The following is a 24,690-nucleotide window of genomic DNA, read 5'->3' as shown; positions in this document are numbered from 1 at the left end:
GGCCCGGGAATCGAACCTAGGACTTCTGCGTGGCAGTCCGGCATGGTAACCGTTCGGCCACGGAGGCAGTTAATATAATATCAACGTAATTAATTTGATTTATATACTTTAGTAGATAATTATAGCGCCCACGAAAAAATATTAGGAAGAGGTAGACATAAGAAAAAGAATGCAAGAGGAGCAATCGGGACGAAATGTAAAAGTAGGGCCAAGAGCACGTCAAGCTTGACACTTAAGATTTAAATCCAACTCTATGTCGCTTAGGATAAGAACGGTCCAAAGTCGAGCTTGACGTGCTCTTGACTGTACGTTACAGAAAACGAAAAGGAGAAAAGAATAAGTAGGTATTATCTATTGATCAAATGTCAGAAAGAAAACAGAGAAAGGAATGGCTTAAGAGGCTCAAAATTCGCAGAGATGATAGAACATGCAGGGAAAGACTTTTAATCTGTCTGCGTGATGATTCACCGCCTTCAAGCGACATCGAAAATAAACCGATGAACCGATTGCGCATCTTCCTTCTATTTCAAACATCTCCTTCTGTCCCAAGCATACGATCTTGTTCTGTTTCAAGATGTCTTTCATCATCCAGATACTCATCTCCATCACTATTGGTAAATTACTTGCTTAAGAGACTTGATTCACAAATTTACAGTAGGTAGTACAACATACCCAAAAAGAGGATTGGATTGAAGACTGCAAAAAGTAATCGCCACCACCATTATTGAAATAGTGGTCAAATTAGCCGAATGGAATAGAGACATTTCCTTTCCAAAAAATCATCCTTAAACTTTTTTACAAACACGACTTAGATTAGAGGCGTCCCCTGACAGGCAGTCGATCCTTCAGCAACCCTATATCCAAGCACACACTGACGGCAATTATGTCGCGGCATCCTTAAACATGCCACGTTATCCTTAGGCATCTTTAGGTGTGCTAAAGCATACCGTCGCTGCATCGTTGCGTGACGTGTTTTGAATGCTATAGTTGCATGGCGTCAAGCTAAAGGTGAGCAATCGCGACGCGGAGCGTGCGTCCTGAAACCTATCGAAGCATCCTCAAGGCTGCCGAGGCATCCACAATACTGCCGACGCATTCATAATACTGCCGAGGCATCCATAAGGCTGCCGAGGATCCATAAGGCTGCCGAGGCATCTCTAAAACTGGTAAGGCATCCCTAAGGTTGCCGAGGCATCCATAAGGCTGCTGAAGCATTCCTAAAAACTATTATTAGACATACTGGCACCCTTGTGACCTGATATTAAAAACTGAATAGAAAACTGTTCCAAAAAAAATATTTTAATAATAACAAAATTTACATAATTGAATATGCCTATACTTTAAAAAGTCTACAATTTAATCAATATCTAAGTGATTACGTCAATAAAGATAATTAAGTAAAAAATACGTTTTATTCACAGTACGTTTTATATAGATACATGCTTCATTCAAATTAATCTAATATGTCATTATCATGGACTTATGTCACTTCCGTGGAGGCATGTTTTCTTTTTTCATGAAAACTACAGTGATAATGGCTAGGTTCTTAAGTGAAACATATTGTAGGATATGGTACATTTCATTTGAGACTACTTTAAATCATATCACAAAACATTGTTTTTTATTATTATTTCAAGTCAGTTTTTGAGAATGATCCATATAGGTACCGTATATAATCCAAATAAAAATAAATGGAACATATCATAGTTAAAAAAAGGAAGAAATATTTATTTATATATTTATATATATATTTCTTCCTTTTCTTAACTTTTTAATCACAAGATACCTAATGTTATGGACTAAGTTATTTGGCCTTTTGGTTAATCCCGATAAATCTCAAGCTATTATTGTAGGCAGTAGCAGATTAAGGTGCAAGTTGGATCGGTCCACTTGCGCTGGTATGTGATGGAACTCCTTTTGCATATACTGACAAAGCAAACAAATCTAGGGCTAGTAATGGACTGCACCTTGGTTTGGACTTCTCTTGTCAATGAGGTTAGCAGACGAATGAGCTTCTCATGCTTTCTCCTAAAATTATGCTTGCGCAAACTCTTCTACTCCCCATACTCGACTATGCCGACGTTTCGTTACTTAGTTGTGACTGAAGAGCTTCTAAATAAACTAGAACGCCTACAAAACCTGGCTATCCAATTTATTTTCGGTCTCCGTAAATTTGATCATGTTTACGAATTTCGCTCTCGGTTAAAATGGCTCCCAATTCACCTTCGCCGTGATTTACATATCCTGTCCGCCCTTTTTAATGTACTTCATGACGCTTACTCCCCTTACCCATGGTCCCAGTTCCAGCTGCTGCCTCCTCTCACCCGCTCAAGACGTTCATGCATCATTAAATGCTTGTTCGTCCTAGCTGTAAAACAAATTTCTTTTTTTACTCCTTTTCTTCCAGTGCAGCACAGTTGTGGTCCAGACTCCCATCCCATATCCAGTCTAGCCCGTTATCGCTTCTTTCAAGAAAGGTTGACAGCGCACTTTCTTGTTGAACTCTCTTTGTTTTTTTTTTTCATATTCTTTTATGTAAATGTGTATATATTTATGTGTATTGATGGTATTGATACTATTTATTATGATTCATTATAATACTTATGTAAGTAGCGGTAATTTTTTAATATTATTTATGTAGTTTATTATATTTCTTTCTCATTCTCTCTTGCATGCTGTTGCCCGCTTATAATCTTAGCTCTCACTGACCTGGGTTGGCTGGTAGAGATCTCTTTTAGAGATAAGTCCGCTTTTGCTCACCTTCTATTAAGCCAATATTTCTGTTATATTTTTTTGGTGCAATAAAGAATATATATTAATTAATAACTTTGAATTTTAAGAATGACTCAAGTATTAAACGCAAACGTAAGAACAGTCTTACGTTTGCGTCGTATGCTTTAAGATGTATTGTATATTTACTATTTAACATTTTATCTATTTACACCTTGAATCATGTCACTAATGATGACCTAACAGGCAGTAAAAGATAAAATTGCTGACTTCTATGAGAATGATGATGATCTCATCGCTTTCGGTGTCATTGCTATTATTTACACGTTCATTGATAAAAACCGTTTAAAAACAGTACAAGTGATCGATGACCTTTGCTGAAACAGAAATGTATTACAATATTTTCGAATACATTGACACATTTTTTGTATTTTACATTATTCGATATATTTAAAGAAAATCATCACATATTGTATTCATTACTTTTAGAAATATATCCGTATTTTAGTTACAAATGGTTTACCATTACATCCCGACTAAACATTTTGCTATTCGTGACCCAATGATCAAATTAACTTTAACGTAGTAACCACCACCACGTCCATTAACATAAAAAAAACGTGTATCCAAACGTAAATGACGGCCATTTTTGTAAAACGTCAAACTACTGTCACGTTGTCTTATTTAATGTGGCAACTCAAAAAAGTTGTTTTTCGCAATTAAATAACATTCAGCTGTTATCCCATTAGAATTGTGCTTTACAGATATACATTGTAAGTAACTTGACAAAAAAATAAATACAGTTTCTATTTTACAAAATCCCTTGTCGATTGAAATCACACCCATGATTCATACATTTTTTTCCATGTTGCAATACTGGTTTTTTACGAACGAAAGTGCTTGTGATGAGCAAAAGTGTCGATAAGCCAATATTCTACTGAAATTAGCCAGAATCTTCAGGTATCTACAAACTCTAATAAATAACCACCCTCGCATGTGAGGGTACTATGTGGTGGTGCTGTTCTTCTTCCGCTAGCTCAGGTGCTTATTCACGTTTGAGGGCTTTGACTACTCCCTACCCATAATCCTATACGGCGGCCATATTTATAACTCATAAAAGGCGTTGACGCTGACCATCGTAATTATTTGCGTTTTAACGTTTCACAGGACCGATGGCTGCGATACGCAAAAAATTGGTGATCGTCGGTGACGGCGCGTGTGGTAAAACGTGTTTGCTGATAGTGTTCAGCAAAGATCAGTTCCCGGAAGTGTACGTGCCGACGGTGTTCGAGAACTACGTCGCCGATATAGAGGTGGATGGCAAGCAGGTGGAGTTAGCTTTGTGGGATACGGCTGGTCAGGAAGATTACGACCGGCTGCGCCCGCTGTCCTACCCTGACACCGACGTGATACTTATGTGCTTCTCGGTGGACTCGCCCGATTCGCTCGAGAACATCCCGGAGAAGTGGACGCCTGAAGTGAAGCACTTTTGCCCCAACGTACCAATCATTTTAGTGGGCAACAAGAAGGACCTACGCAACGATCCCGCCACGATTAACGAGCTCCGCAAGATGAAGCAGGAGCCGGTAAAGCCGCAGGAAGGCCGTGCTATGGCCGAGAAAATTAATGCGTTTGCATATCTAGAGTGCTCGGCCAAGAGTAAGGAGGGTGTGCGTGAAGTGTTTGAGACGGCGACGCGCGCCGCGCTACAGGTTAAGAAGAAGAAGAAGACTAGGTGTTCCCTGCTGTAAGTGTGTCGTGATCGGGAGAACACTGATTTATAAATCGTTTGCATACTGCCTGAAACTTACATTGAACTGGTTGGACCGCGGCGGTCGCGGCGCCACACAGTGCTTCCTACGACCGGCGCCCGAGGGCGCGCGCACACCCACTCAGTATTCGTGTGGCTACACTTTCACAATTGGTACTTGTATATTTTATAGATTATCTATAAAGAGTAAGCATAAATGCCTTAACAAATGTAGTCGGGGGGCGAGTAAGGGTCTCAACCCGGCTCGTGAGATTTTTTCGTGCTATACTATCATGTTATATAATCTAGTAGCATTTCTTCAACATATAGATATATTCCTCAGCCGGTGTCATGTCACCGAGACTTTTAGTTTGATATTTTGTATTTTAATTTTTCAATAAAATAGTGATGTATAAATGTTAGGATGTTTATTTGACATGGAGCGCAAGCCCCATCTGACTCTGCTAAGTGCCTGTCAGTACGTCTCAGACGTCCTTTTCTCTGTTCTCATCCCATAGGGCAGTTATTGTAATCTATTGTTTGTGTGAAATTAACGTCGGTATGATCACTTGCTAATATAATTTATTAGTAATAAAGGACCCCATGTTTTAACATTTCTTTTGTAGACTCTTTTTGACTTTTATAAAAAATGAAAATCATTACAGCATTTACAAAACAAAGGTGTTTAGGAATGGGAAAAATATTTAAGTTAAAAAACAATCAATCTATGTTATGTTTTATTAGTATTGTAAGTACAAAATTATCTTTCAAATATACATGAATTAACATTACTTCCTTTATATGATATAAGATAATTATTTTGGATTTACTCCAATTACAAATTTATTAACTAACTCGAAGGTTTCAATTTAGGAGCTCCTAGACATTTTCAGTAGCTGTAGTGGGTTGAAGCGTCGTTTTGGCGTGAACATGAGTTGCCGGTGGTGGTAGACAGAGGCAGTGCGGTAAGGCACTTGAGTGTCAGGAGGCAATGTGCGCTCTAGCCCTCGCAGTTCAGGCACCCAGTCCGCGTACGCCACAGTATTAACATTAGACAGCTGGAAGTCCGGTGTCGGCGTGATGATATACACTTTTCCTTTCTCGACATCATTTCCGCGAATAAGCCCTGTCAACAATAAAAGTCACTCTGCTGTATCTGTGTATCATCATGCTGTACTTATCGTCACTAATCAGCTATTTATTACAACTCTATTGATAACATATATTATGCTTCTTTACAAAACTTGTCTACCCTAGAGGGATGTCAATATTTAAACTTGCGTTCCACGTTTGCAGCTGATTCAGTACACTAAACAATGTGTGTATGGTACGGAGAATAGATGTTTTGTTTTGCAAGTGTATTTAAAAAGAGTGGCTAAGCTGAAAAGTTGTTAGTTATTTAATAAAATCATATGCCTTAGGGTTTGAATAATCAACACAAAAATCGTAATAAGAATATAGGCCCTCTTGTTTGTTATAGAAGTTATATTTTAGTAACTAAAGGCAGTAGACACTACCAAGCTAACATGCCAGGTAGCTGTCTATATACTAAAATTCAAAATGTCTATTTCATAAATAAGTAACTTACACTTGAGAACAATACTACTTATTCGTAAGGTAGATTCTTCTGAAATTAGGAATTGCTCTTTGTAAATTGGTATACAATCACATTTATGGGTAAATTTCGGGAAACTCAGTATCGCGGGTGCCATGGACACACAGAGACAACCACAAATTACACCCAAACTCCGAGATAAATAAATGTACGTCATGAAAATATATCCCCCGGCCCAGGAATCGAACCCGGTATCTCTGCATGGCAGACCAGGATGGTAACCATTCCACCACGCACATATAATAAATGAACTCTGGTGGCAATTTTGATTATTTAATTATTCTAGAATACCATGAAGTGTTGTTTGAGTGTTATAGAGTGTAGTATCCAGAAATATTATTTAATATGTCACGATAATCTAAAAACACTTAAACAATAAAATTGCCATTCAAATTCAATACAGAAAACTAATCTGGAAATTATCCTGGTCATTTATTTTGAAATATAATAATAATATTATAATAATTAATTAAAGTAATTATAATAAATAATATTAATTTTGAAATGGCAAAAATAACCTAATAGACCTAAACAGATAACTCGATTTTTGATATTCAAATTTTCATCTGACTTTCATCGTAAATATTGTGAAGACATATTCAGTCAACGCCTTCTGCTGATGATTGAATCTTAAATTCAATGCCAAGTTTCAAACTTGCCACTAAATCAAAGGTTACTTGGAAAAATATATCACGTTGAAATCGATATTGCCACTGCCTTTAGTTTCATTAAAAGTCAACTTTGTGAATGGTCATTAAACTTGCTGAAATTAAGTTTAAATTTGAAAAAGCGAGAATTTCGTTTAGTGATGATGTTGTTTTCAACGTGACATATACATTCCATATTATATTGTAGAGTTCCCAGAAAATCCTGAGGACTAGCTGCACCCTGGGTGATTGGGCTAGGGGATCCTGGGGGATAGGGCTAGGGCGATCCAGGTGGACTGAATGCAGCCGTCTGTGTCCCACTAGAGGGACCACGAGAGAGACTTGTTTCTCGTCAAAACGGCGTCCTAATTGAATATTTATAGTAATTAAATGTGAAACCCACCACACCCGTGCCACTGCAGAGGTTCGTCAGCAAGCGTGGAGACTCCTGCCTTCTGATCACTGCTGCACAGCGAGACCACCTTCCCATTCCAAACTGCACTGACCACATCGCCGCTAATTTTTACGTTCAGGACCACTGCTATATCCTTTAAATCCACCCTGGAATAAGTTTGAAGTTATAATGTTATTTTGGACAAAATTAGACAAAACTATTCGAAAACAGTCTTCTCCATAGATATAGAAAAAAAGGTCTCCTCTAATCAGTATACCAACAAAGGTAAGTAGTAGATATTAAGGCCTCTAAACGTTGATTTAAGCGGCATATAGGTAGCACGGGAACGGGTAGGACCCCAGTATTCCCCAGTACAACTTATATGCGTTGGTACATGAGTTGGTAGTGTATAAGTAAAATGGTGGTTGATCTATATAACAGATAGAATACTAACGTAGAGTAAGTTTTTAGTTGAAAATTAAACTTTACATAATTGTAATTTATAGGTAGGACAACAATATAATGAAAACTTCCACACGTCCACAACTAGAAGTTCCGTGAAGAAAATTGGCTATCTATTAACAGAACAAATTGGAAGAAAAATATTAGTAGTTCTGTCAACAGAACTAGTGGGAGTAATCGATGTTTTTAACCGACTTCAAAAAAAGGAGGAGGTTCTTAATTCGACATTTTGTTTGCATGTATGTTACGCGATAACTCCGGTATTTGTGAATCGATTTTGATGATTCTTTTTTGTTGGAAAGAGGATACCTCAGAAGTGGTCCCATTTAAATTTAAAGAAAATATACCACCCTTGGGTGGCAAACTAGGGAATGAATGACTTTTGAGGTAGGTTTTTTTAGTACTCTGTAGGTACTGAGATTATTTCAATTGTCCACATGGATTTTGTAACTGGTAAATACTGTCATGGTGTTCGATTTTCGGTAATGATTGGATTTTACATCTTAAATAAATATATAGTATGCATATATATACACACAATAATATATACCTTTGTTTAAAGTATTTTACAATTTAGCCCAGCCCTGTACATAAAGGGTGTATAAATCTGCAATTATTAAAATTTGTAAACATTCGTTGATGTTGATACGTGTGGCGCACTACAAGTTTCCGGAATGAATAAGAAAAAAAAATACTATAAATGGCCAGAAATGAATTTATTGTTTCTCAAAATATTCTCCGTTAGCGTTAATGCACTTTTTCATACGAATGAACCAATTTTGAAAACATTTATGCCACTCCTCCGTGACAATCTCTGAAACATATTTTTCACACTCTTCGACAGCCTCTTCAGGTGATGAAAGTCGTTGACCGCGTAACTGGTTCTTCATTTTTGGAAATAAATAAGTCCCGACCTGTCACGGTTGGGAATGTACTTAGGATGGTTCATAAGGTCAACGTTGTTCACCTTCGAAAATTCATTTATCTGTCTGGCCGTGTGAGAACTGGCATTATCGTGGTGCGAGATGATACGGCGTTTACGGTTATTTTTAAGGGGTTTGTCAATAACTTCCGGTAAACAAATGGTCGTGTACCAATCACTATTCACGGTATAACGATTCTCCCAAGCAACAGTAGCTACGTGTCCAGTTTTATTTAAAAAAAGAAGCAATCATCTCTTTAAAAGCACTTTACTCACTCGAAAGACCCATACGCTCGATTACTGCTTTGTTTTGGGATCGTAACTATAAATCCATGTTTGACGAAACATGGATTACCAGGTGACGTAACGTACTGGAGTAACAGGTGACGACCTGTTACTATGTCCCACACCAAATTTGGCGCCCCTTCGTTGAATCTGGTAAGCATGGCATTGCACCAAGTGACGCGATCCGTTTTTTGAGCCTCAGTCAAATTGTGTGGGATCTCTCGGTGGAGCACAGCTTTTTCACACCGAAATGTTTGTGTAGTATTGATTGTATTTGACTCATGCCTATGCCTAAAGATGCCCGAATCTCATGGTATGTCACATGTCTGTCTGTTTTTATCATACGGCACACAGCATCGATGTTTTTTTGTTCACAGCAGTGGACGGGCGGAATTCGTCACTGAGATTCACAAGACCGCGTATGAATTCTGCAAATCACTGAGATTCACAAGACCGCGTATGAATTCTGCAAATCAGCTATAAATAGTCGTATTGCATGGTGCTTCATCGCCAAAAGCGGTTTGAAGCCGAGCGAAGCCCCGCTGCGCTGTTACATTACACTTAAAGTCTTAGAAAATCATACTACGAAAATTTTCACGACTTAAATCCATGATGATGTGACAACCAATTTCTAAAATGATGCCACAATGTAAAAACAAGTGACAGTGAGATGAAACAAACTGTATTCTACAGCCAAAGAGTTCCATTTTCAAATGTTGTAATTACCTTTTAAATATTGTTTATGTAAGTGGCCAGTTCCGGAAACTTATAGTGCGCCCTATGTACAAAACTTCTTGTATACTACAGTCATTTTGTGATCGATCACACGTAAATTAAAACTTGACGATCCTAAACAAAAGATCTATCAACATTCATTTACAACGACAATAATACGAGAATAAAACAACTTGATGCTGTGGAGTAAGGGACAGTCATCTCTCCGACGGGACGATGATGTCATTCCAAACTTTACATAATAAACATACGACCTTTTCAATCGCAAGAACATTACATACAAACTAACATTCTATATTGTATGTAATCGATGACGTCACATTCTTAGGAATCTTAAAAGAAACATGTATATTGAGACTCAGGTTTAATTTTTAACCGTCCTCAAAAAAGGAGTTTTTTACTATGTATGTTACGTGATAACTCCGGCACTTGTGAACCGATTTCGATTATTCTTTATTTTGTTGGAAAGAGGGTACCTCAGTAGGGCTAGCACGATAGGGTGCGACTACCGCCAAAGCGACATAAAGCGCGAGATACTGCTATTCTCGCACTTTATGTTGCTCTCGTGCAAATTGCATCTTATCGTGCCAGCCCTACAGGAGAGGTCCCATTTCAATTAGAAGAAAATATTCCACTTCTGTGGGTGGCAAACTAGGGGATGAATGACTTTGGTTGTTTTTAGTACTCTGCACTGAGATTATAATTAAATAGACCAAACAACAAGTCATGCACTTAGACAAATTTTAGATTACACATTATAAATTAAATAGTGTTGCCTGAATTACAGAATACCACAAAGAATGCAACAGTCAAATAACAAGTCAGTTTCTCAAGTAGAGAGTCAACAATCCGCATCGAACACTCAACAAGGTTCTGAAAATAACAATAATGCACAATGGAAAATTCGTTGTAAAAACGATTTTATTAAAAAATTATCATATATATTATTATATACTTAGAGTAAAACGCATAGAATGATAGTTTCATATCAAATGAACTGTCCCAAGTGAGGCAAAAATTAAATTCATGTAGGATAGTTTTAGTAGTAGGTTAATTTTCGGTTTTAGTGAATATTTATATAAAAATACAAGTTGAAACGCGTTACTTCCTCGTGGAATGTGATGTTAGTATCTATTTTATGTTTGTCTGACGTATTTTTACACTCATTTACCGCACATTTCGTCATTTTTAGCTAAAATTCTTGATCTGTTCGCGGTGCAAGTTGACCTTGAGCACTGAAGCTCAAAGCGCTCGTGTAGGCCCTTTGGGAGCGCTTCAATTTGCCTCATTTAGCGTGTGCGGGCTAGGTTTCTATACGTTATTATTCTAAGATTATATATTATTACTAGTGTTGTTGAAATTACAGGCTCAAGGGACTTGTCATCTTATGTCTCAGCTCAGGGTTATGGACGCAGAGGCAGTGCCCTCAGCGTGTTCGAAATCAGATGGGTTTCTGAGCGAGAAGATGAACCTGATTCCTACTATGTCTTTCTAATTTGTGAGTTAAATCAACTATTGTTCCGATTAGAAATGTCAAAAATTTCCGATCGGCCAGTTGTGAATCGCAATTATGCGCCTCGACTCGGAAGAGACGCAGTTTCCGATCGGGAGAGGCAATCAAAATCCAGCTGCAGATCTTTGCGATTTACAAATCCTAGCGGCACTACAACTGTTATGAACAGGCGTGTCGCTTACCAGCAGGCGCACGACTTGTTCGTACAATATTTGATATCATAAAAAAAGTTCCATAATGCAACCCATAAAAATGATCCAGGTTCCACTTTGAATTATTAAAAACAATTTTCTTTAATAGAAAATTAAGTTTTGACCTCCATCTCACCTGATGGAAAGTGACGATGACGTCTACGATGGAGCATGCACTTTAAAGAATGCCTATTGTACAAACTAAATACCCCGGTATCTATACGTTCAGATTACAAAACTTATAATCAAGAGATATAATTTATAGAAATTTTTAAAAGTAAATGGGTGCAATATCGTGTCCCCCGTGATCCCCCGTGCATCCGTTAAATCCTTGGTGAGGGAAGCACCATTATCACGGACGGATACGGATATGTAGCAAATGTAGCAAAGCTTTTTAGGGCGCTCATTCTTGTGACGTCACCGGAAAACGGTATCTGTTATATAAACATTAATGATAATCCGTCATTATATACTTGAAAGTAAATAATGACGATGACTCATTGAATACCGACAGGCGATCTTTATCTCCATTCTTACTCACTCAGCTAACGTATTTACCCGTAAACGACCTCTGTGGTTCAGTGGTTAAACAATCTTGAGAGTCCGGGTCTGAATCCTAGTGGAAGCAATTTGGGAAACTAATTTTTATAATTGGTATTGCGAACCGGCCGCTCGACGGGACAGATACTTTATACTTTTTTATATTTTCTATTACTCATTGTTTATGTATTTTTAACCGACTTCAAAAAAGGAGGAGGTTCTCAATTCGATGTTTGTGAATTTTACGCAATTTTGATTATTCTTTTTTTGTTGAAAAGAGGGTACCTCAATAGTGGTCCCATTTACATTTGAAGAAAATATTCTGCCTCTAAAGGTGGAAAACTAGGAAAGGAAAAGGTGGAAAATTACTTTTGAGGTCGGTTTCTTTAGTACTCTGTAGTCAGATTGTCTATAGGTACTTGGTTCGTCACTGTTTTAGCTAGTTTTTGTTAAATTATAATTATTTATATTGCTTTACTTCGAGCCTGATTTTTCGACTACTCCTAACATTTTGACCAAAAAATACGTAAAAAATAAGTAATAGAAAATATAAAACAGTGTTTATATCTGCCCCATCCAGCGGCTCAGGTGTGCAACGTAAAATGGTTAAGATCAGAGTAGTGTCTTTAAAAGTAAATTTTGTTCTCAGGTAATCTTAATACACGACCGACATTTATAGTGTAATAGACTTTTGCCGCGTAACGTAATATGTGTTTTTAATATCTTTTTTTATCCCTCCTTCTACTCCCCCAATATTTATTAGTAGCAGTAGAGCTCGTTGTGAAAGAGTTCGTCCAAGGAAGTACTGCCACCTTACTTATTTCTGCCGCCAAGCAGTAATATGGTGTTGGTGAAATTACGGGCACATGGGACTTGTCAACTTATGTCTCAGGGTGACGGGCGCTGTGGCAGTGACCCTAACATCTTTGAGATTTAAAAACAATTTAAATAATTAAACGTCGAACAAAAAAAACTAAATTTAATAATTAAATTAAAAGCACTTTAATAAGTCATTCATAAATTTCTTATTCTATTACGTTTCTGTGGCGCTTTATAGGTGTTCCTTATATTCCCCAGATACGTACATTTTCCAGATATACCCCTTAATTTATCTCAAAAAAGTTTTCAATATCAGATGTCTCAAACATAGATCCTTTAAATATTATATCGAGGATTTTTGGGATTGCTGCACATTGGAAATGAAAACATTTTTTGGGATCTAAATCGTGTGCATTTATTGTTATTTTTTGTTTACATTAATATTAGACATACCTGGTTGAAGACTAGTACCATCTCAATCAGGCAACCGTCACCATGAGACCTAAAAAAGTCCCGAAATGTCGGTTTGTTTGAAAAAAAATATAATAAAACAATTTTCGTAACATCCTGTTGTTTAGCTTTTACATCACGTCCACACTTAAATAATAAAAAGTACAATAATAACATAATCGTTTTAAAAAATATCTCAATAAAACAAAATAATAAGTATACATACATCGATACAAATATTTACGTGGACTATGGTTCATAAAACTCAGTCTTATCGCGGTATGGTATAAACACGACTTTTAACAGCACTCGTATGACACCTGTTCAATTAATGTTATGCCAGTATGAGTTATGTGTACGGTTTTGAATTATTTTTACAATGTTGTTATGAAGTTCAGAAGGATGATTTCAAAAATATTGTACTCCTTTTGGCATCGCCGTGATTGGCTAAATGCTGCATTCTGTGACACTAATTATCTGTGTGTAAAACCTACTTATGTAATGTAAAATAATTGTGTTGAAGAAATAATATTTATTTAATATCGGTGATAAAATTAAGGCTATCAGCGCAAGTGGTTTAAAGCACATTTTTATTTTTCTATAATATTTTCTTTAAATGATACATACTAAAGTACATAATTATTATATATTTAAATGCTATTGTCATGTATACAAAATATTTAATTATAATTACTTTTTAATATTCGTTATTTTTAATTTTTAACTAACACATTTTTTATCCAAATATAAAATAACTAGGTACTTTCGTATCACGTAAAGTATTCCAATATTGCGCTGATCATCATCAGCCTATCGCGGTCCATTGCTGGACACAAGCCTGTCCCAATGCGCGCCATTTCCCCCAATCCTCAGCTTGTCGCATCCATCTGCTGCCAGAGGGCCTCCTACATTACGTTTGCCGAGCTGTGATCTCGACTCAAGAGCTCGCTTAACCTATCGGTTGTCGATTCTTCGACAGATATGGCCAGCCCACTGCCACTTTAGCTTGGTTATTCTACCAGCTATGTCAACGACTTCGGTTCTCTGCCGGATAACCTCGTTCCGTGCCTTGTCTTACCAGGACCACGATTCAGAACTCTTTGTTATCCAACAGGGTTTTCGAAGTTAGTCGGTGAAATAGATTAGAAGAAAAATGAAAATCCTTTTCTATACAATTTTTAAGACTTTAAAGGCCTAAAATATAGAAATGCATTAGTCTTGCATTAAAATAAATTAATAAAATTGGACAAAATCCATACTTTATTTCAAATATTAACATATTTTCATATTACATTCTTGCTTTGTAAACAATACGATGTTCGGTAACTTTAATTCGATAACAGTATTCTGAATAACGCTTGTAGCCTTTCCCGCTCGAGAAGTTCGGGTAATCGTACGGGTGTGACGTCATTGTCACGGGTGTTGTGAGTAAAAATGAAAAGAAATCCCACGACAATAGAGTTATCGTAAAGTTCTGAATGGACCCCTAGATAAACTCCGAGCATAACTCATTCTATAGCTCCCGAGCGACTTTTAACGGATGGACTAACCATATCGTGAGTGTACACGTCCCGGCTTCGTATGTCATAACAGGTCGAACGTACTGTTTGAAGACTCGACTTAGTTTACCAAACGCCGCCCACCCAAGCTGAATCCTCCTATTGGCTACCCTCTCGAAGTTGTTTCTACCTAATCGCAGAATTTTCCCGAGAAAAACCAAAATTTCTAACGTCAACTTGTTACTACTTGGAGACGGTCACCACCCAAAGCTCTCTGGACCAAATCTCAAAAAGGCACAACCCTTATATGACTATTGACTTACATTATTAGTCAAAAGAGTACTTTTTATTTTTTTACTATTTATTTATTTTGTATGTACAACTTACACTGGCTGTAAGTTGTACAAAATAAATAAATATCTTCTAGGTTTATTAAAGCGGTTTCTTTTAATGCGTACCAAACAACCTATTGGATGTAAAAATGTTTTACGTCGAACAGAAAAAACTTTATGCTTGTTACGTATGTTAAAGATGTCATTCGCATCGTTTCAACTAGTATGAGGCGGTTCGTCATCGACCGGCAACGAAACGGGATTTCGCCGTTACTTTAATACGCGCAATGTGATTGTGTAATCGGCTTAAGTCGGATTCGTGTCGACGACTGTAATAGAACCCTTAGGAGTTTCAGATTAATAAAAACAACTTTACATAAATCTATACTATTATTCTTAGGTTTTCGCGATTGTTGCACATAGGAAAGGAAGCCCCTGGTCGACTATGGGACCGTGATTATGAGATCTGTAAAGGGCCCGAAAGGTTAGTTTATTTGAAAAAACAAATATACGCGATTTAAATCCTGAAAAATAGTTTATTGACCTATAATCTAACGTTAAGATTTTTTTTTAGGTATGGGAAGGTACAAATCGCAGGGGTCCTGTTCACTGTTGAGCAAAGGAATTTTCTTTATTATTATTTTATTTTATTCAATGAACAAAGTTTCAACAGCATTCTTAAACTTATTTGACAAATGTGTTTAAGCAGTACAAAAGCCAATTACACTCAAACGAAACTCATTATATACAAAATATGTGATATTATGATTACAACATTGGGTAGAAAAATAAATTGAAATTGGTACAAAAAAACTGAGTTCATAACTAATTGTAAATTACTGATATAAATTGTCGTGTAGGTATATGTGTGTATGTGTGATAGAGCGTGAGTGTCTGGTTCGCCTCCCCCTATTTCCTCAAAGAATGTGCAAGGCAGGTAAAACTAACAAAGAAAGAAACTGCTCGCATCGTTAGTGCTTGCAACTCGGCTTACATGGCGCACGAAATCGACGCATAAAACTGTTTAAGAAAATAAGTTAAAGTAAAATGGTTCAATTATAATAGCTGAGTTAAATTCAAATAAATTATATAAAGTTAACGTTGATTAATTAATAAAATGAGAATTTTATTTTTAATTATTTATTTATACCTCTGATGTTCCCAAGCAAGGCAGTTTTAAATGTAGTTCTAGACATGGAAAACAGGTCAATGTCAGAAAAATACTTGTTGTATGTTTTAGGCAATCTCACGGTCATGTCGTTAGCCTCGTAGTTTGTCCGTACAAGCGGTACATGAAAAAGCTGCGTATGATGTGACCTTTTCTTAGGAGCTTTTAAGCTGATTAACCTATGAACTAATTCTGTACAATCTAATTTTCCTGAATATATATCGTACAAAACAGCCATATCTTCCATACGACGTCTATCGCTAAGTGTAGTGAGGCCATGTTTACTACACGACTTCCTGTAATCGTTTATGTTATTAGTTCGAAAATTTAAATATTTTATGAATTTTATTTGCAGGCGTTCGATAGCGTGTTCGTTCGTTCGTCGTTCGTTTCTTTTATTATTATTATACGCGCCGACGACAGGCGTTATTCGCGCGTCATCTGCGCGTATACACGCCGCAGACACGCTGTAGTGAATTCAAACGCGCACAAACATCGCGTTGCAAGCAAAAAGCTTATAAAATATACTCCACTGGAGTTTACACTTACAATTTCATATAGTTGCTTCATTTAAAAAATTAACTGATATTAACTAAAACTACCGCTTGTTAAACTGCACGATTATCAGTTCAATTAAAGTGATAAATCCCATCACTACCTCCCGATCCGAACGCTCATAACACAAAAATCAACATTACATCATTGACGTCACGATTATCTTTCTATTAATCTAAATGCACCTTTACGTTTGAATTAGGTTTCGTATTTGTCAAATTCTTTTTGTTTTTGTTTTTCAGTTTACAAATTTTAAGGGCATTTAAAATTATTTATTGGCATTGAACCAGCAGCGTGGTGGACTATGTCTTAACCCTCTCCTTAAAGAAAACCGGTGCCCAGCAGTGGGATCTAATACTTCAGAATCTTTTGCAAGCACAACAACTCGTACTCTTGGTATAATAACGCCACATGTGGTCATACGTCAGAAGTGCTTTTTAACATTAAACAAATCGATACCTCCAATGAACATTACGCCAACTTGGTTTTTGGTCAATTTATGTTATTTTTATCAACAGCCATATCTATTTACTAATATTATGCTCCCCGAATTTTGTGACAAAAAATAACAAAGAAAAACAAAATTCGAAACAAAAAAACAAAAAAGTCTATATTTGTGAAAAAGCAAAATAAAAACAGAACAGGTCCAAAAAATGCACACGGGTCTAATAAACAAATATAGAATAATTTTTATATTCGCACTGTTATAACTCAACCTACCTAATACTATCATTTTGCAAGGGTTGATACATTTATTGGCGTATTTTTCCATAATGCAATGTGCAAGTTTCGATATTTTGCGTGAAACACAAATTGTTAATCGAGTCAGTTAAAAATCGTAAAGAGCGGTACGTCGCCCCGGGAATCGGGAAGTCAGTCAGTTATCGTCTATGTATAATTTTTATCAATAAATCGGGTGTTGGGAAAATTAGTTCTTTTTAAATTATATGGAGTTAAAGGGCCTATTCATTATCCTGCACTGTAGCCGAAAAGGGGCATTCATTATCCTGCATTGCAGTCCGCCTAGCCGTCTGCCGCGTAATGCAGATTATGAATGTAGTTGCAGCTTGCAAGCCATCCTGTAATCCTGCAATGCGTCCTGTGAGACTCCATACGTGGGCCATACGCAGGATAGTGTGTGAGCAGTCTCCAACCTGCGCGACGGACACCCATGCAGGTAGTTAATGGGTCATTTAATGAATGGGCCCTGTAAGGTTGATTGTCGTCTAATGGGGAGACATTTTGGGCTCCCTACACTTAAAAATTGGCCATATTAAATTTATTGAATATCACGATGTTGTTATACTCTACTAATTGTAGAAAGATCGAACACAAAAAAAAATCATTCAACCCGGCTGGAGTCGAACCAGAGCCTTCACCATACCGTGACTGACGCTCTCCCAACTGAGCTACGGAACGAACTAGTAGACCTTGCAAATATTGCTATGTGCTCGTATGACCAATTTCAATGAGAATTCGTCACATATAATAGAAAGTTTACTTACTCATATGGTACAATTCCCAAAATATCCCCAGAGTGTGTGTCCAATAATTCTCCAAAATACGCCAAATAATTCAAATATCTCTCATCCCGCGGCGCCAGCGAAAAGTTATTCTTCGGAGACTTCTCAGTGTGGTGTGATATCAAGAACTTATAATCTACTTGCGATTCCGTAATATTTTTGAAAAATGGATCATTCTGGAAATCTTCGAAATATAAATTTCTAACGGTCTGCGGGTAAAGATGGAAGTCGAATCTCTTCTTTTCATTTTTCGAGTCGATTTGAAGAAGGAATGTAGGTTTTATTTTCAGAATGGTTAATGCGATAAACTTTAGGCCCAAAGCGTTTGTCATCCCCATGGTGTTGACGACCCAAGGCATGGTCTTAAGTCTCTCATCAATGTAGCAGTAAGAGATTAACATTTCCACGGCATTAACGTATCTCTTTGGATGATCCATTGTGTTGATCATAGCTACATGGAGTGACCTGCAAACAATTTATATTAGGAAATTAAGTCTGTTCTCTATACGCTTTTAAGCAACATATGAAAAAAACAATGTTGACCACGTAGAAAGAGACACTCCTAGGACTAGCCTTGCTGTGTGCCAATAGACAAATAAATAAAACAGATTACATTATGCAAATTTGAATTTTTTACTGTGATTGATTGATTTAGGATTAAAGTGTACAATATACTTATACATATAAATAAGTAAATAGATACAACAGATACTTATAGATAGAGCGGTGTAAAATATATATGTTTAGTTGAATAGAGATTATTTATTTATGAAATTATTCGAATTTAGTTTTGTAATTTTTATTAATTTTATTATTTAGTTAAGATATAAAACGGTTCTTTAATTATATTTGGAGCATTAAATTATGAAAGATTATGTACTGAAATAAGTTTGCGAAACAGGGCCCAAAATACACAATGTGATTTCAATAATCAAGGGCAGGCTGAAAATCAGTCCCACACACAAATAATTTATGTTTTGCACTTCAAAATAGTTTTTTTTATATAAATAAATAGTTTAAATGGAAAATGTTATAGTTATCTACATCTAGTCAATAATAAGGCACAATTTACATTACGGCAGAACGGTATGAAAGCAAATTTTTGTAACAAAATTGTACATAACATAATGAGCTAATATAATCTATTGCGATACGGTACCTACGGAAATTTCTGAGACAGCACGTGAATTCCCCAGAAGACGCGCGACCTGTCTTCTGGCTCGTATCTAGTTTGTGTGTTACACAATTCTACAAAAATTCGCTTTCGGTGCAAAATGTAATTTCAGCCTAATTCAGAAATTATCAATAAAAATGGAAGTAAATTAGGAGGATGGTAAAATTAATTGTATGAAAAAAATATTCAGCACAAACGCAGCTATTTTGCACGATTTAACCTTCACTGGGTTCGCGGAGTAGCAAATTAATTTACTTCCATATTTATTAATATGGACTTCCGCAAAGTAACGCCTGAATCTATTAATGACTCAGAAATTATCAATCAAATCACAATACAGGAACCATTAAGTACTTGAAAATACATTAGAAGTGTTGTGACCGGATAGTGTCCGGAGTGAATTCCGTTACTGTGGTACTCATTGTACAGGTAATTAATTTGAGACCAATCGGTTCGATTGTTAGGCACATATAAATGATATAATCATCATAATATATACATATATGCAGACAGGTCTATTTTGCATATATCCACTCGCTGATGTCGTACGGTTCACTCATATGGGGTAACTCCACGGATGCCAATAGAGTCATGCTAATGCAAAAACGTGCCGTACGCGTATTGGTTGGGGTAAAACACAGACATTCCTGCAGAAATCTCTTTGTAGCGCAACGCATAATGACTCTCTCTACTTCTCTCGACTACTCACTCTACTTATACGAAATTACAATGTATGTTAGAAATAATTTGTCTTCATTTGGTACTGTGAATGTTTCTGGCATCCCACTTCGCCGTACCGGTCATTTGAGAACAGTCCCTCGACGCATGGCACTTGCAGAGAAAAACCCGCGTGTCATCGGACCTATTTACTATGAGCGTTTACCCGCTACTCTCAGACTTGAACCGTCTGACGAAATATTTGGGCGCCGGCTGAAAGACCTTTTCTTGAAAAATCCTATATACTCCGTAAAAGAATTTATGGACTTTAAATTGTAACGAATTCAGTATTTTCTATTTTTATTCTAATTTTTACCGCATTAACATACTCTTGTATAATTGTTATCAACTTATGACGACCCTTGATGGAGAATGATATTTGATATATAATTTAATGGCAACAATATTATATAATGAATTGTTAATTTTCTAATTATTGTGTCCTTTTCTTATAATTTTCCTTTTTGACGATCTCAATATAATTTCTTATACTTTGACATGTAGTGCAATTTATACTGTAATGTTATATTTGAGAAATAAATGAATCTGAATCTGAATCTGAATGTTATATGAATTAATTAGTAACATTTTTAATTTTCAATTTGTGTATACCCTTACATATATGCGTATGACTGAGTAAGTAGGTACCTATCTACACGGATGGCTGTATCTGCGAACATTAAAGGCGTTGCGTTGCTGTAGGGAAACTATTGTAATTAATGAGCTACTGGTATTAGCTCTGACTTATAATGGTGGTGATCACAATAAATCAATTACTAATCGCAGCTGCATAGGCTCTGAATGAAGCTACCTTAACAATAATGGTCAAGAAAGGGAAAACACATATATCAAATTACACACATCAAATGTGTCTAGGGAACAAAGTAATTTTTTTAAATATTTGATTACCCTATTAAACTTAAATAAAAATGTACAGTCAGTGCCCGTGAGGGCACCGAAAGCGAATTTTTGTAGAATTGTGTAACACACAAACTAGATACGAGCCAGAAGACAGGTCGCGCGTCTTCTGGTGTAAACTGTAGTGATACAGTACGCACTATTTGTGTAGTACTTAGTACAAACAGTGGATACCTAAATGAGGGCCGGTGCCTTAATAAGGTTTGGTACCCTACCTATATAAATTTATTAAATTATTTATTTAGTTACGGAACGAACCAGCGGACCTCACGAATTTTTCTATGTGCTTGCGTCGTAACTTTGTATTTGGTTTTTCAACGACTTTTTAGAGATGTCGCTGTTCATTGTATTTAAATCTCTAGTCGGGCTAGTAGCTGTAAAGGTGTCTAACTAGGTGACGAAATATCATAGATTTCTCATAGATGGCGCTACGACTAAAAAGTTGTTGAAAAACCAAATACAAAGATACGACGCAAGCACATAAAAATATTTATTTAGTTACTTATTTTTTATGAAATTGACCAAAAAACTGTTGGAATTAGAAACATTAATTAAAAAACCTGATTTTCAGTAATTGGCAAAAACATGCTTGATCCCTAGATATTTTTTGTATGTGTGTAATTAAAATATCTTTAAATCAGTTAGGAAGTTTAGATAATGTTAGATTATTGGCAGTGTCCACCACACTGCCAATAATCTAACATTATCTAAATTAATAAAACGATATTGAGAAACAATCGCTTATAGCATAAATAACAGTTGTTATAATAGTAACATACAAACTTACAACTCCGGAATCCCCAAATGTGTAAAATTCGGTCCCAATAAAGGCTCTGTGACAACCGTGGCCGACACGTTGCCAGCCACAGTGAATTCACACTGCCCAGGGTCCAGGTCTATGACCAGAACTGGTCCCTGAACAAGGAGTTTATTCACATAGTAACGTAGAAATGTGGATTTGCCAGCACCTTTGCCTCCACATATTATGCCCTTGCTAATATGGTCAGCTGTGAATAAAAGAAAACTGTATTATACACAGAAAATAGAACAGGTTTGAGAATATTATATATACAAAGCAACAAGTTCTTACTCACTGATAGAAATAGAACGCATACTTGCCGATATGGTGGAAAAAAGATATTTATACCGTTGTACGCGGATAGGTGCCAAAGCAAAGAATCAAACATGAGATGACCTGAGTGTGGAAAATATGAAAGAGTGATCAACGGCCTGCAAAAACTATAGTATATGGAGGGGATATTTGTGCACTTTTTATTATTATTATTGTTATTATGAGGTACACCCTGGTCAATTTCCGCCGGATGCACAAAATGTTCGAAATTAAAATAAACAAGATCGCCGTCATACTCGTACAAACTTCAAGGTCTTCTATCACGAAAACTATTAGAGATAGGTGTTGGATGGAATGTCATAGAGGGTAACAGCGGTCAACAACTGCCTGTGTCAAAAAAAATTCAAGATGGCGAACTCAAAATGGCGGTCGAAGAAAATCTTACTTCGATCCGGCTGAAAATTGGCATGCGGGGGTGTTTAGGTGCCCTTAATCATAATTTGCGGTCAAAAGTTTATTTTCACCATTTTTTTATATGGCTGCCATACATTCGTTTTTTTGTTAAAAATAGCTGCCGAAAGGGACTTGCTCTGATTCGGCTTAACATTGGCATATGGAGGTTTCTACTATTTGTGGTCAAAATTTGTTGTTTGCTATTTTCAAATATGGCCGCCACAGAAGCGTTCGTTGGCGGCCGAAAAAAATTTGCTCTGATCCCTTTGAAAATTAGCATGTGGGGTTCTCTAGGAGTGCTTGATAACAATTTGTGGTCATAATTGGTTTTTCGCAATTTTCAAACATGGCCGTAATACAAGCGTTTTTTGGTGGCAGAAAAAAGTTTGGTCTGATCCCTTTTTCGCCATTTTCAAACATGGCTGCCACATAAGTGTTCATTGACGGCAGAAAAAAATTGCTCTAATTCTACTGAAAATCGGTATGTCGGGGTCTCCATGGGTGCTTAATAGTAATTTGCGGTCATAATTTATTTCTCGCCATTTTTCAATATGGCTACCATTCAAACTTTTTCTGCGGTAGATAAAAATTTGCTCTAATTAGACTGAAAATGGCATGGCTTCAATCATAATTTCGGGCGAAGCCAGAAGCGTCCGCACACCACCGTACGTAGATAGTATGCGAAACTCTATTACGAGTACAATATTTCAAAATGGAAGGCACACTTAGCAATGTAGTTTATTTATTTATTTATTACTTGGAAACTATGCCAAAGATAATTATTTAGGGAAAAAAATGCCAATCACACCAAATTTTTGGACTCAAATTAGGGAATTTCCTGTACTATGAATACCAGAACAACGATCACTCCGAGGGTAATATCCCAGAATACTCAGACTAGAACTAACTTAGAAATGTCCGTTTCCTAATTTGGCCCAAATCGGGAATCGAACCCAGAACCTCATCATCAAGCGCCCATAGTACTAAACGCTGTGCTACCGAAGAGCAAAAGCACAACCTGCAGTCTAAACCCGACCACGCGCCGCAGGCCGAGCCCGACCCCACCGTTGGTGGGGTACACAGCTTGTATTTCATAACATTCCAAAAAAAATGCAAAACACAATAAACTTAAAAGTAAAGAAAATAAAACATAATAAAAACTTCACAATATATTGGCTTCTTATTCTCATTTTCTCATAGAGAACAGAATATTTTACACGATTTTATAAAAATAGTAAAAGCAAAATGTTATTTAAAATAAAATTATCAACGTCTTACCCAGTCCATATTGTATGACTTGTTTCCAACTGACTGGTTCCTGTAAACTCTTCAATGGCTTTGACAAATACAGCGAACAACCTAATAAGTTAGAGGCTTTCTTTAAACAATTATCAACATTCCTATTCTGCTTGCTAAACAAATCAGTTACATTGAAATTAGTCTGTACAAATTCAATTTTTCTGCTCGTCAATGGTTGCAAGTAGATAACTGCATCATGCTCTCCAATTGAAGTCACTACTTCCTCAGCATCTGATACAGATAAACCGCTTGCTGTGAGTTTACCAAATAAACCATAAAATGCATTTGCATTCTCTACAGTTTTTATGCTTTGTGCAAAATTGTAATGTGGTGCATAAATATCATATGTGTTTTCTTGAAGAGTATACCCAAATATCTCTACAGTACCACCTAATGACTTAACTTTGACTTTACCATGCATGTAAACTTGAGCAGGATGTTTCATAACAAGAATGCATGACTTTTTACCATAATATACTTTAATAGGGTTTATTATAACAGGATTAATAGAGTCTAACGATTCTTCCTTTTCTGTTATGTCTTCTGATTGCAAAGTTTCATCATAAACTGTGCTTTCCTCATTTGGGTTTTGTGAACTTGTATCCAAGTCTGTAGGTATTTCCATATCATCTACAGTTTCAGTATTATCTATCTCAGGAATGAGACTCCCAATTTCATCATTTGGTTCAACTAAATCTGTAATATTTTCATCTTCAGTTGTAAATATCCCAGAATTATCAATAGAATTTATGTTCTGACTTTCAAATGGCACATTTCTTACTGTAGGATGACAATAATCTCCTAAAACATCACTTAGACTTTGACTTGGTACATTTGCAGCTAATATAGACACAAATGGTGTGGGATCATTGGATTCTTTCATAACATCATCATCTTCAGATAAACTTTCTGATATGTCACTAGTAT

At 36.4% G+C, this 24,690-nt stretch overlaps 2 protein-coding genes across 2 annotated transcripts; one reads left to right on the top strand and one right to left on the bottom strand.

Moving 5' to 3' along the window:
- The first annotated feature begins 3,639 nt into the window (after positions 1–3,639).
- Positions 3,640–4,531, top strand: LOC113230679 (ras-like GTP-binding protein Rho1). Its single transcript, XM_026464715.1, has 2 exons — positions 3,640–3,771; positions 3,898–4,531. Exons 1-2 carry the CDS (start codon positions 3,738–3,740, stop codon positions 4,479–4,481), a joined length of 618 nt encoding a protein of 205 aa, XP_026320500.1. The 5' UTR covers positions 3,640–3,737; the 3' UTR covers positions 4,482–4,531.
- Positions 4,532–5,125: 594 nt separating this feature from the next.
- LOC113230678 (polynucleotide 5'-hydroxyl-kinase NOL9) lies at positions 5,126–24,669 on the bottom strand. The gene is made up of 5 exons (XM_026464714.1): positions 23,743–24,669; positions 21,727–21,946; positions 18,113–18,595; positions 7,146–7,303; positions 5,126–5,606 (listed from the first exon to the last, which is right to left on the bottom strand). Exons 1-5 carry the CDS (start codon positions 24,644–24,646, stop codon positions 5,350–5,352), a joined length of 2,022 nt encoding a protein of 673 aa, XP_026320499.1. The 5' UTR covers positions 24,647–24,669; the 3' UTR covers positions 5,126–5,349.
- Positions 24,670–24,690: the final 21 nt, after the last annotated feature.

Source organism: Hyposmocoma kahamanoa, unplaced genomic scaffold, assembly GCF_003589595.1.
Source record: "Hyposmocoma kahamanoa isolate Upper Pololo Valley unplaced genomic scaffold, ASM358959v1 64, whole genome shotgun sequence".
NCBI classification, from domain to species: Eukaryota; Metazoa; Arthropoda; class Insecta; order Lepidoptera; family Cosmopterigidae; genus Hyposmocoma; species Hyposmocoma kahamanoa.
This window is presented reverse-complemented; position numbering and strand designations above follow the sequence as displayed.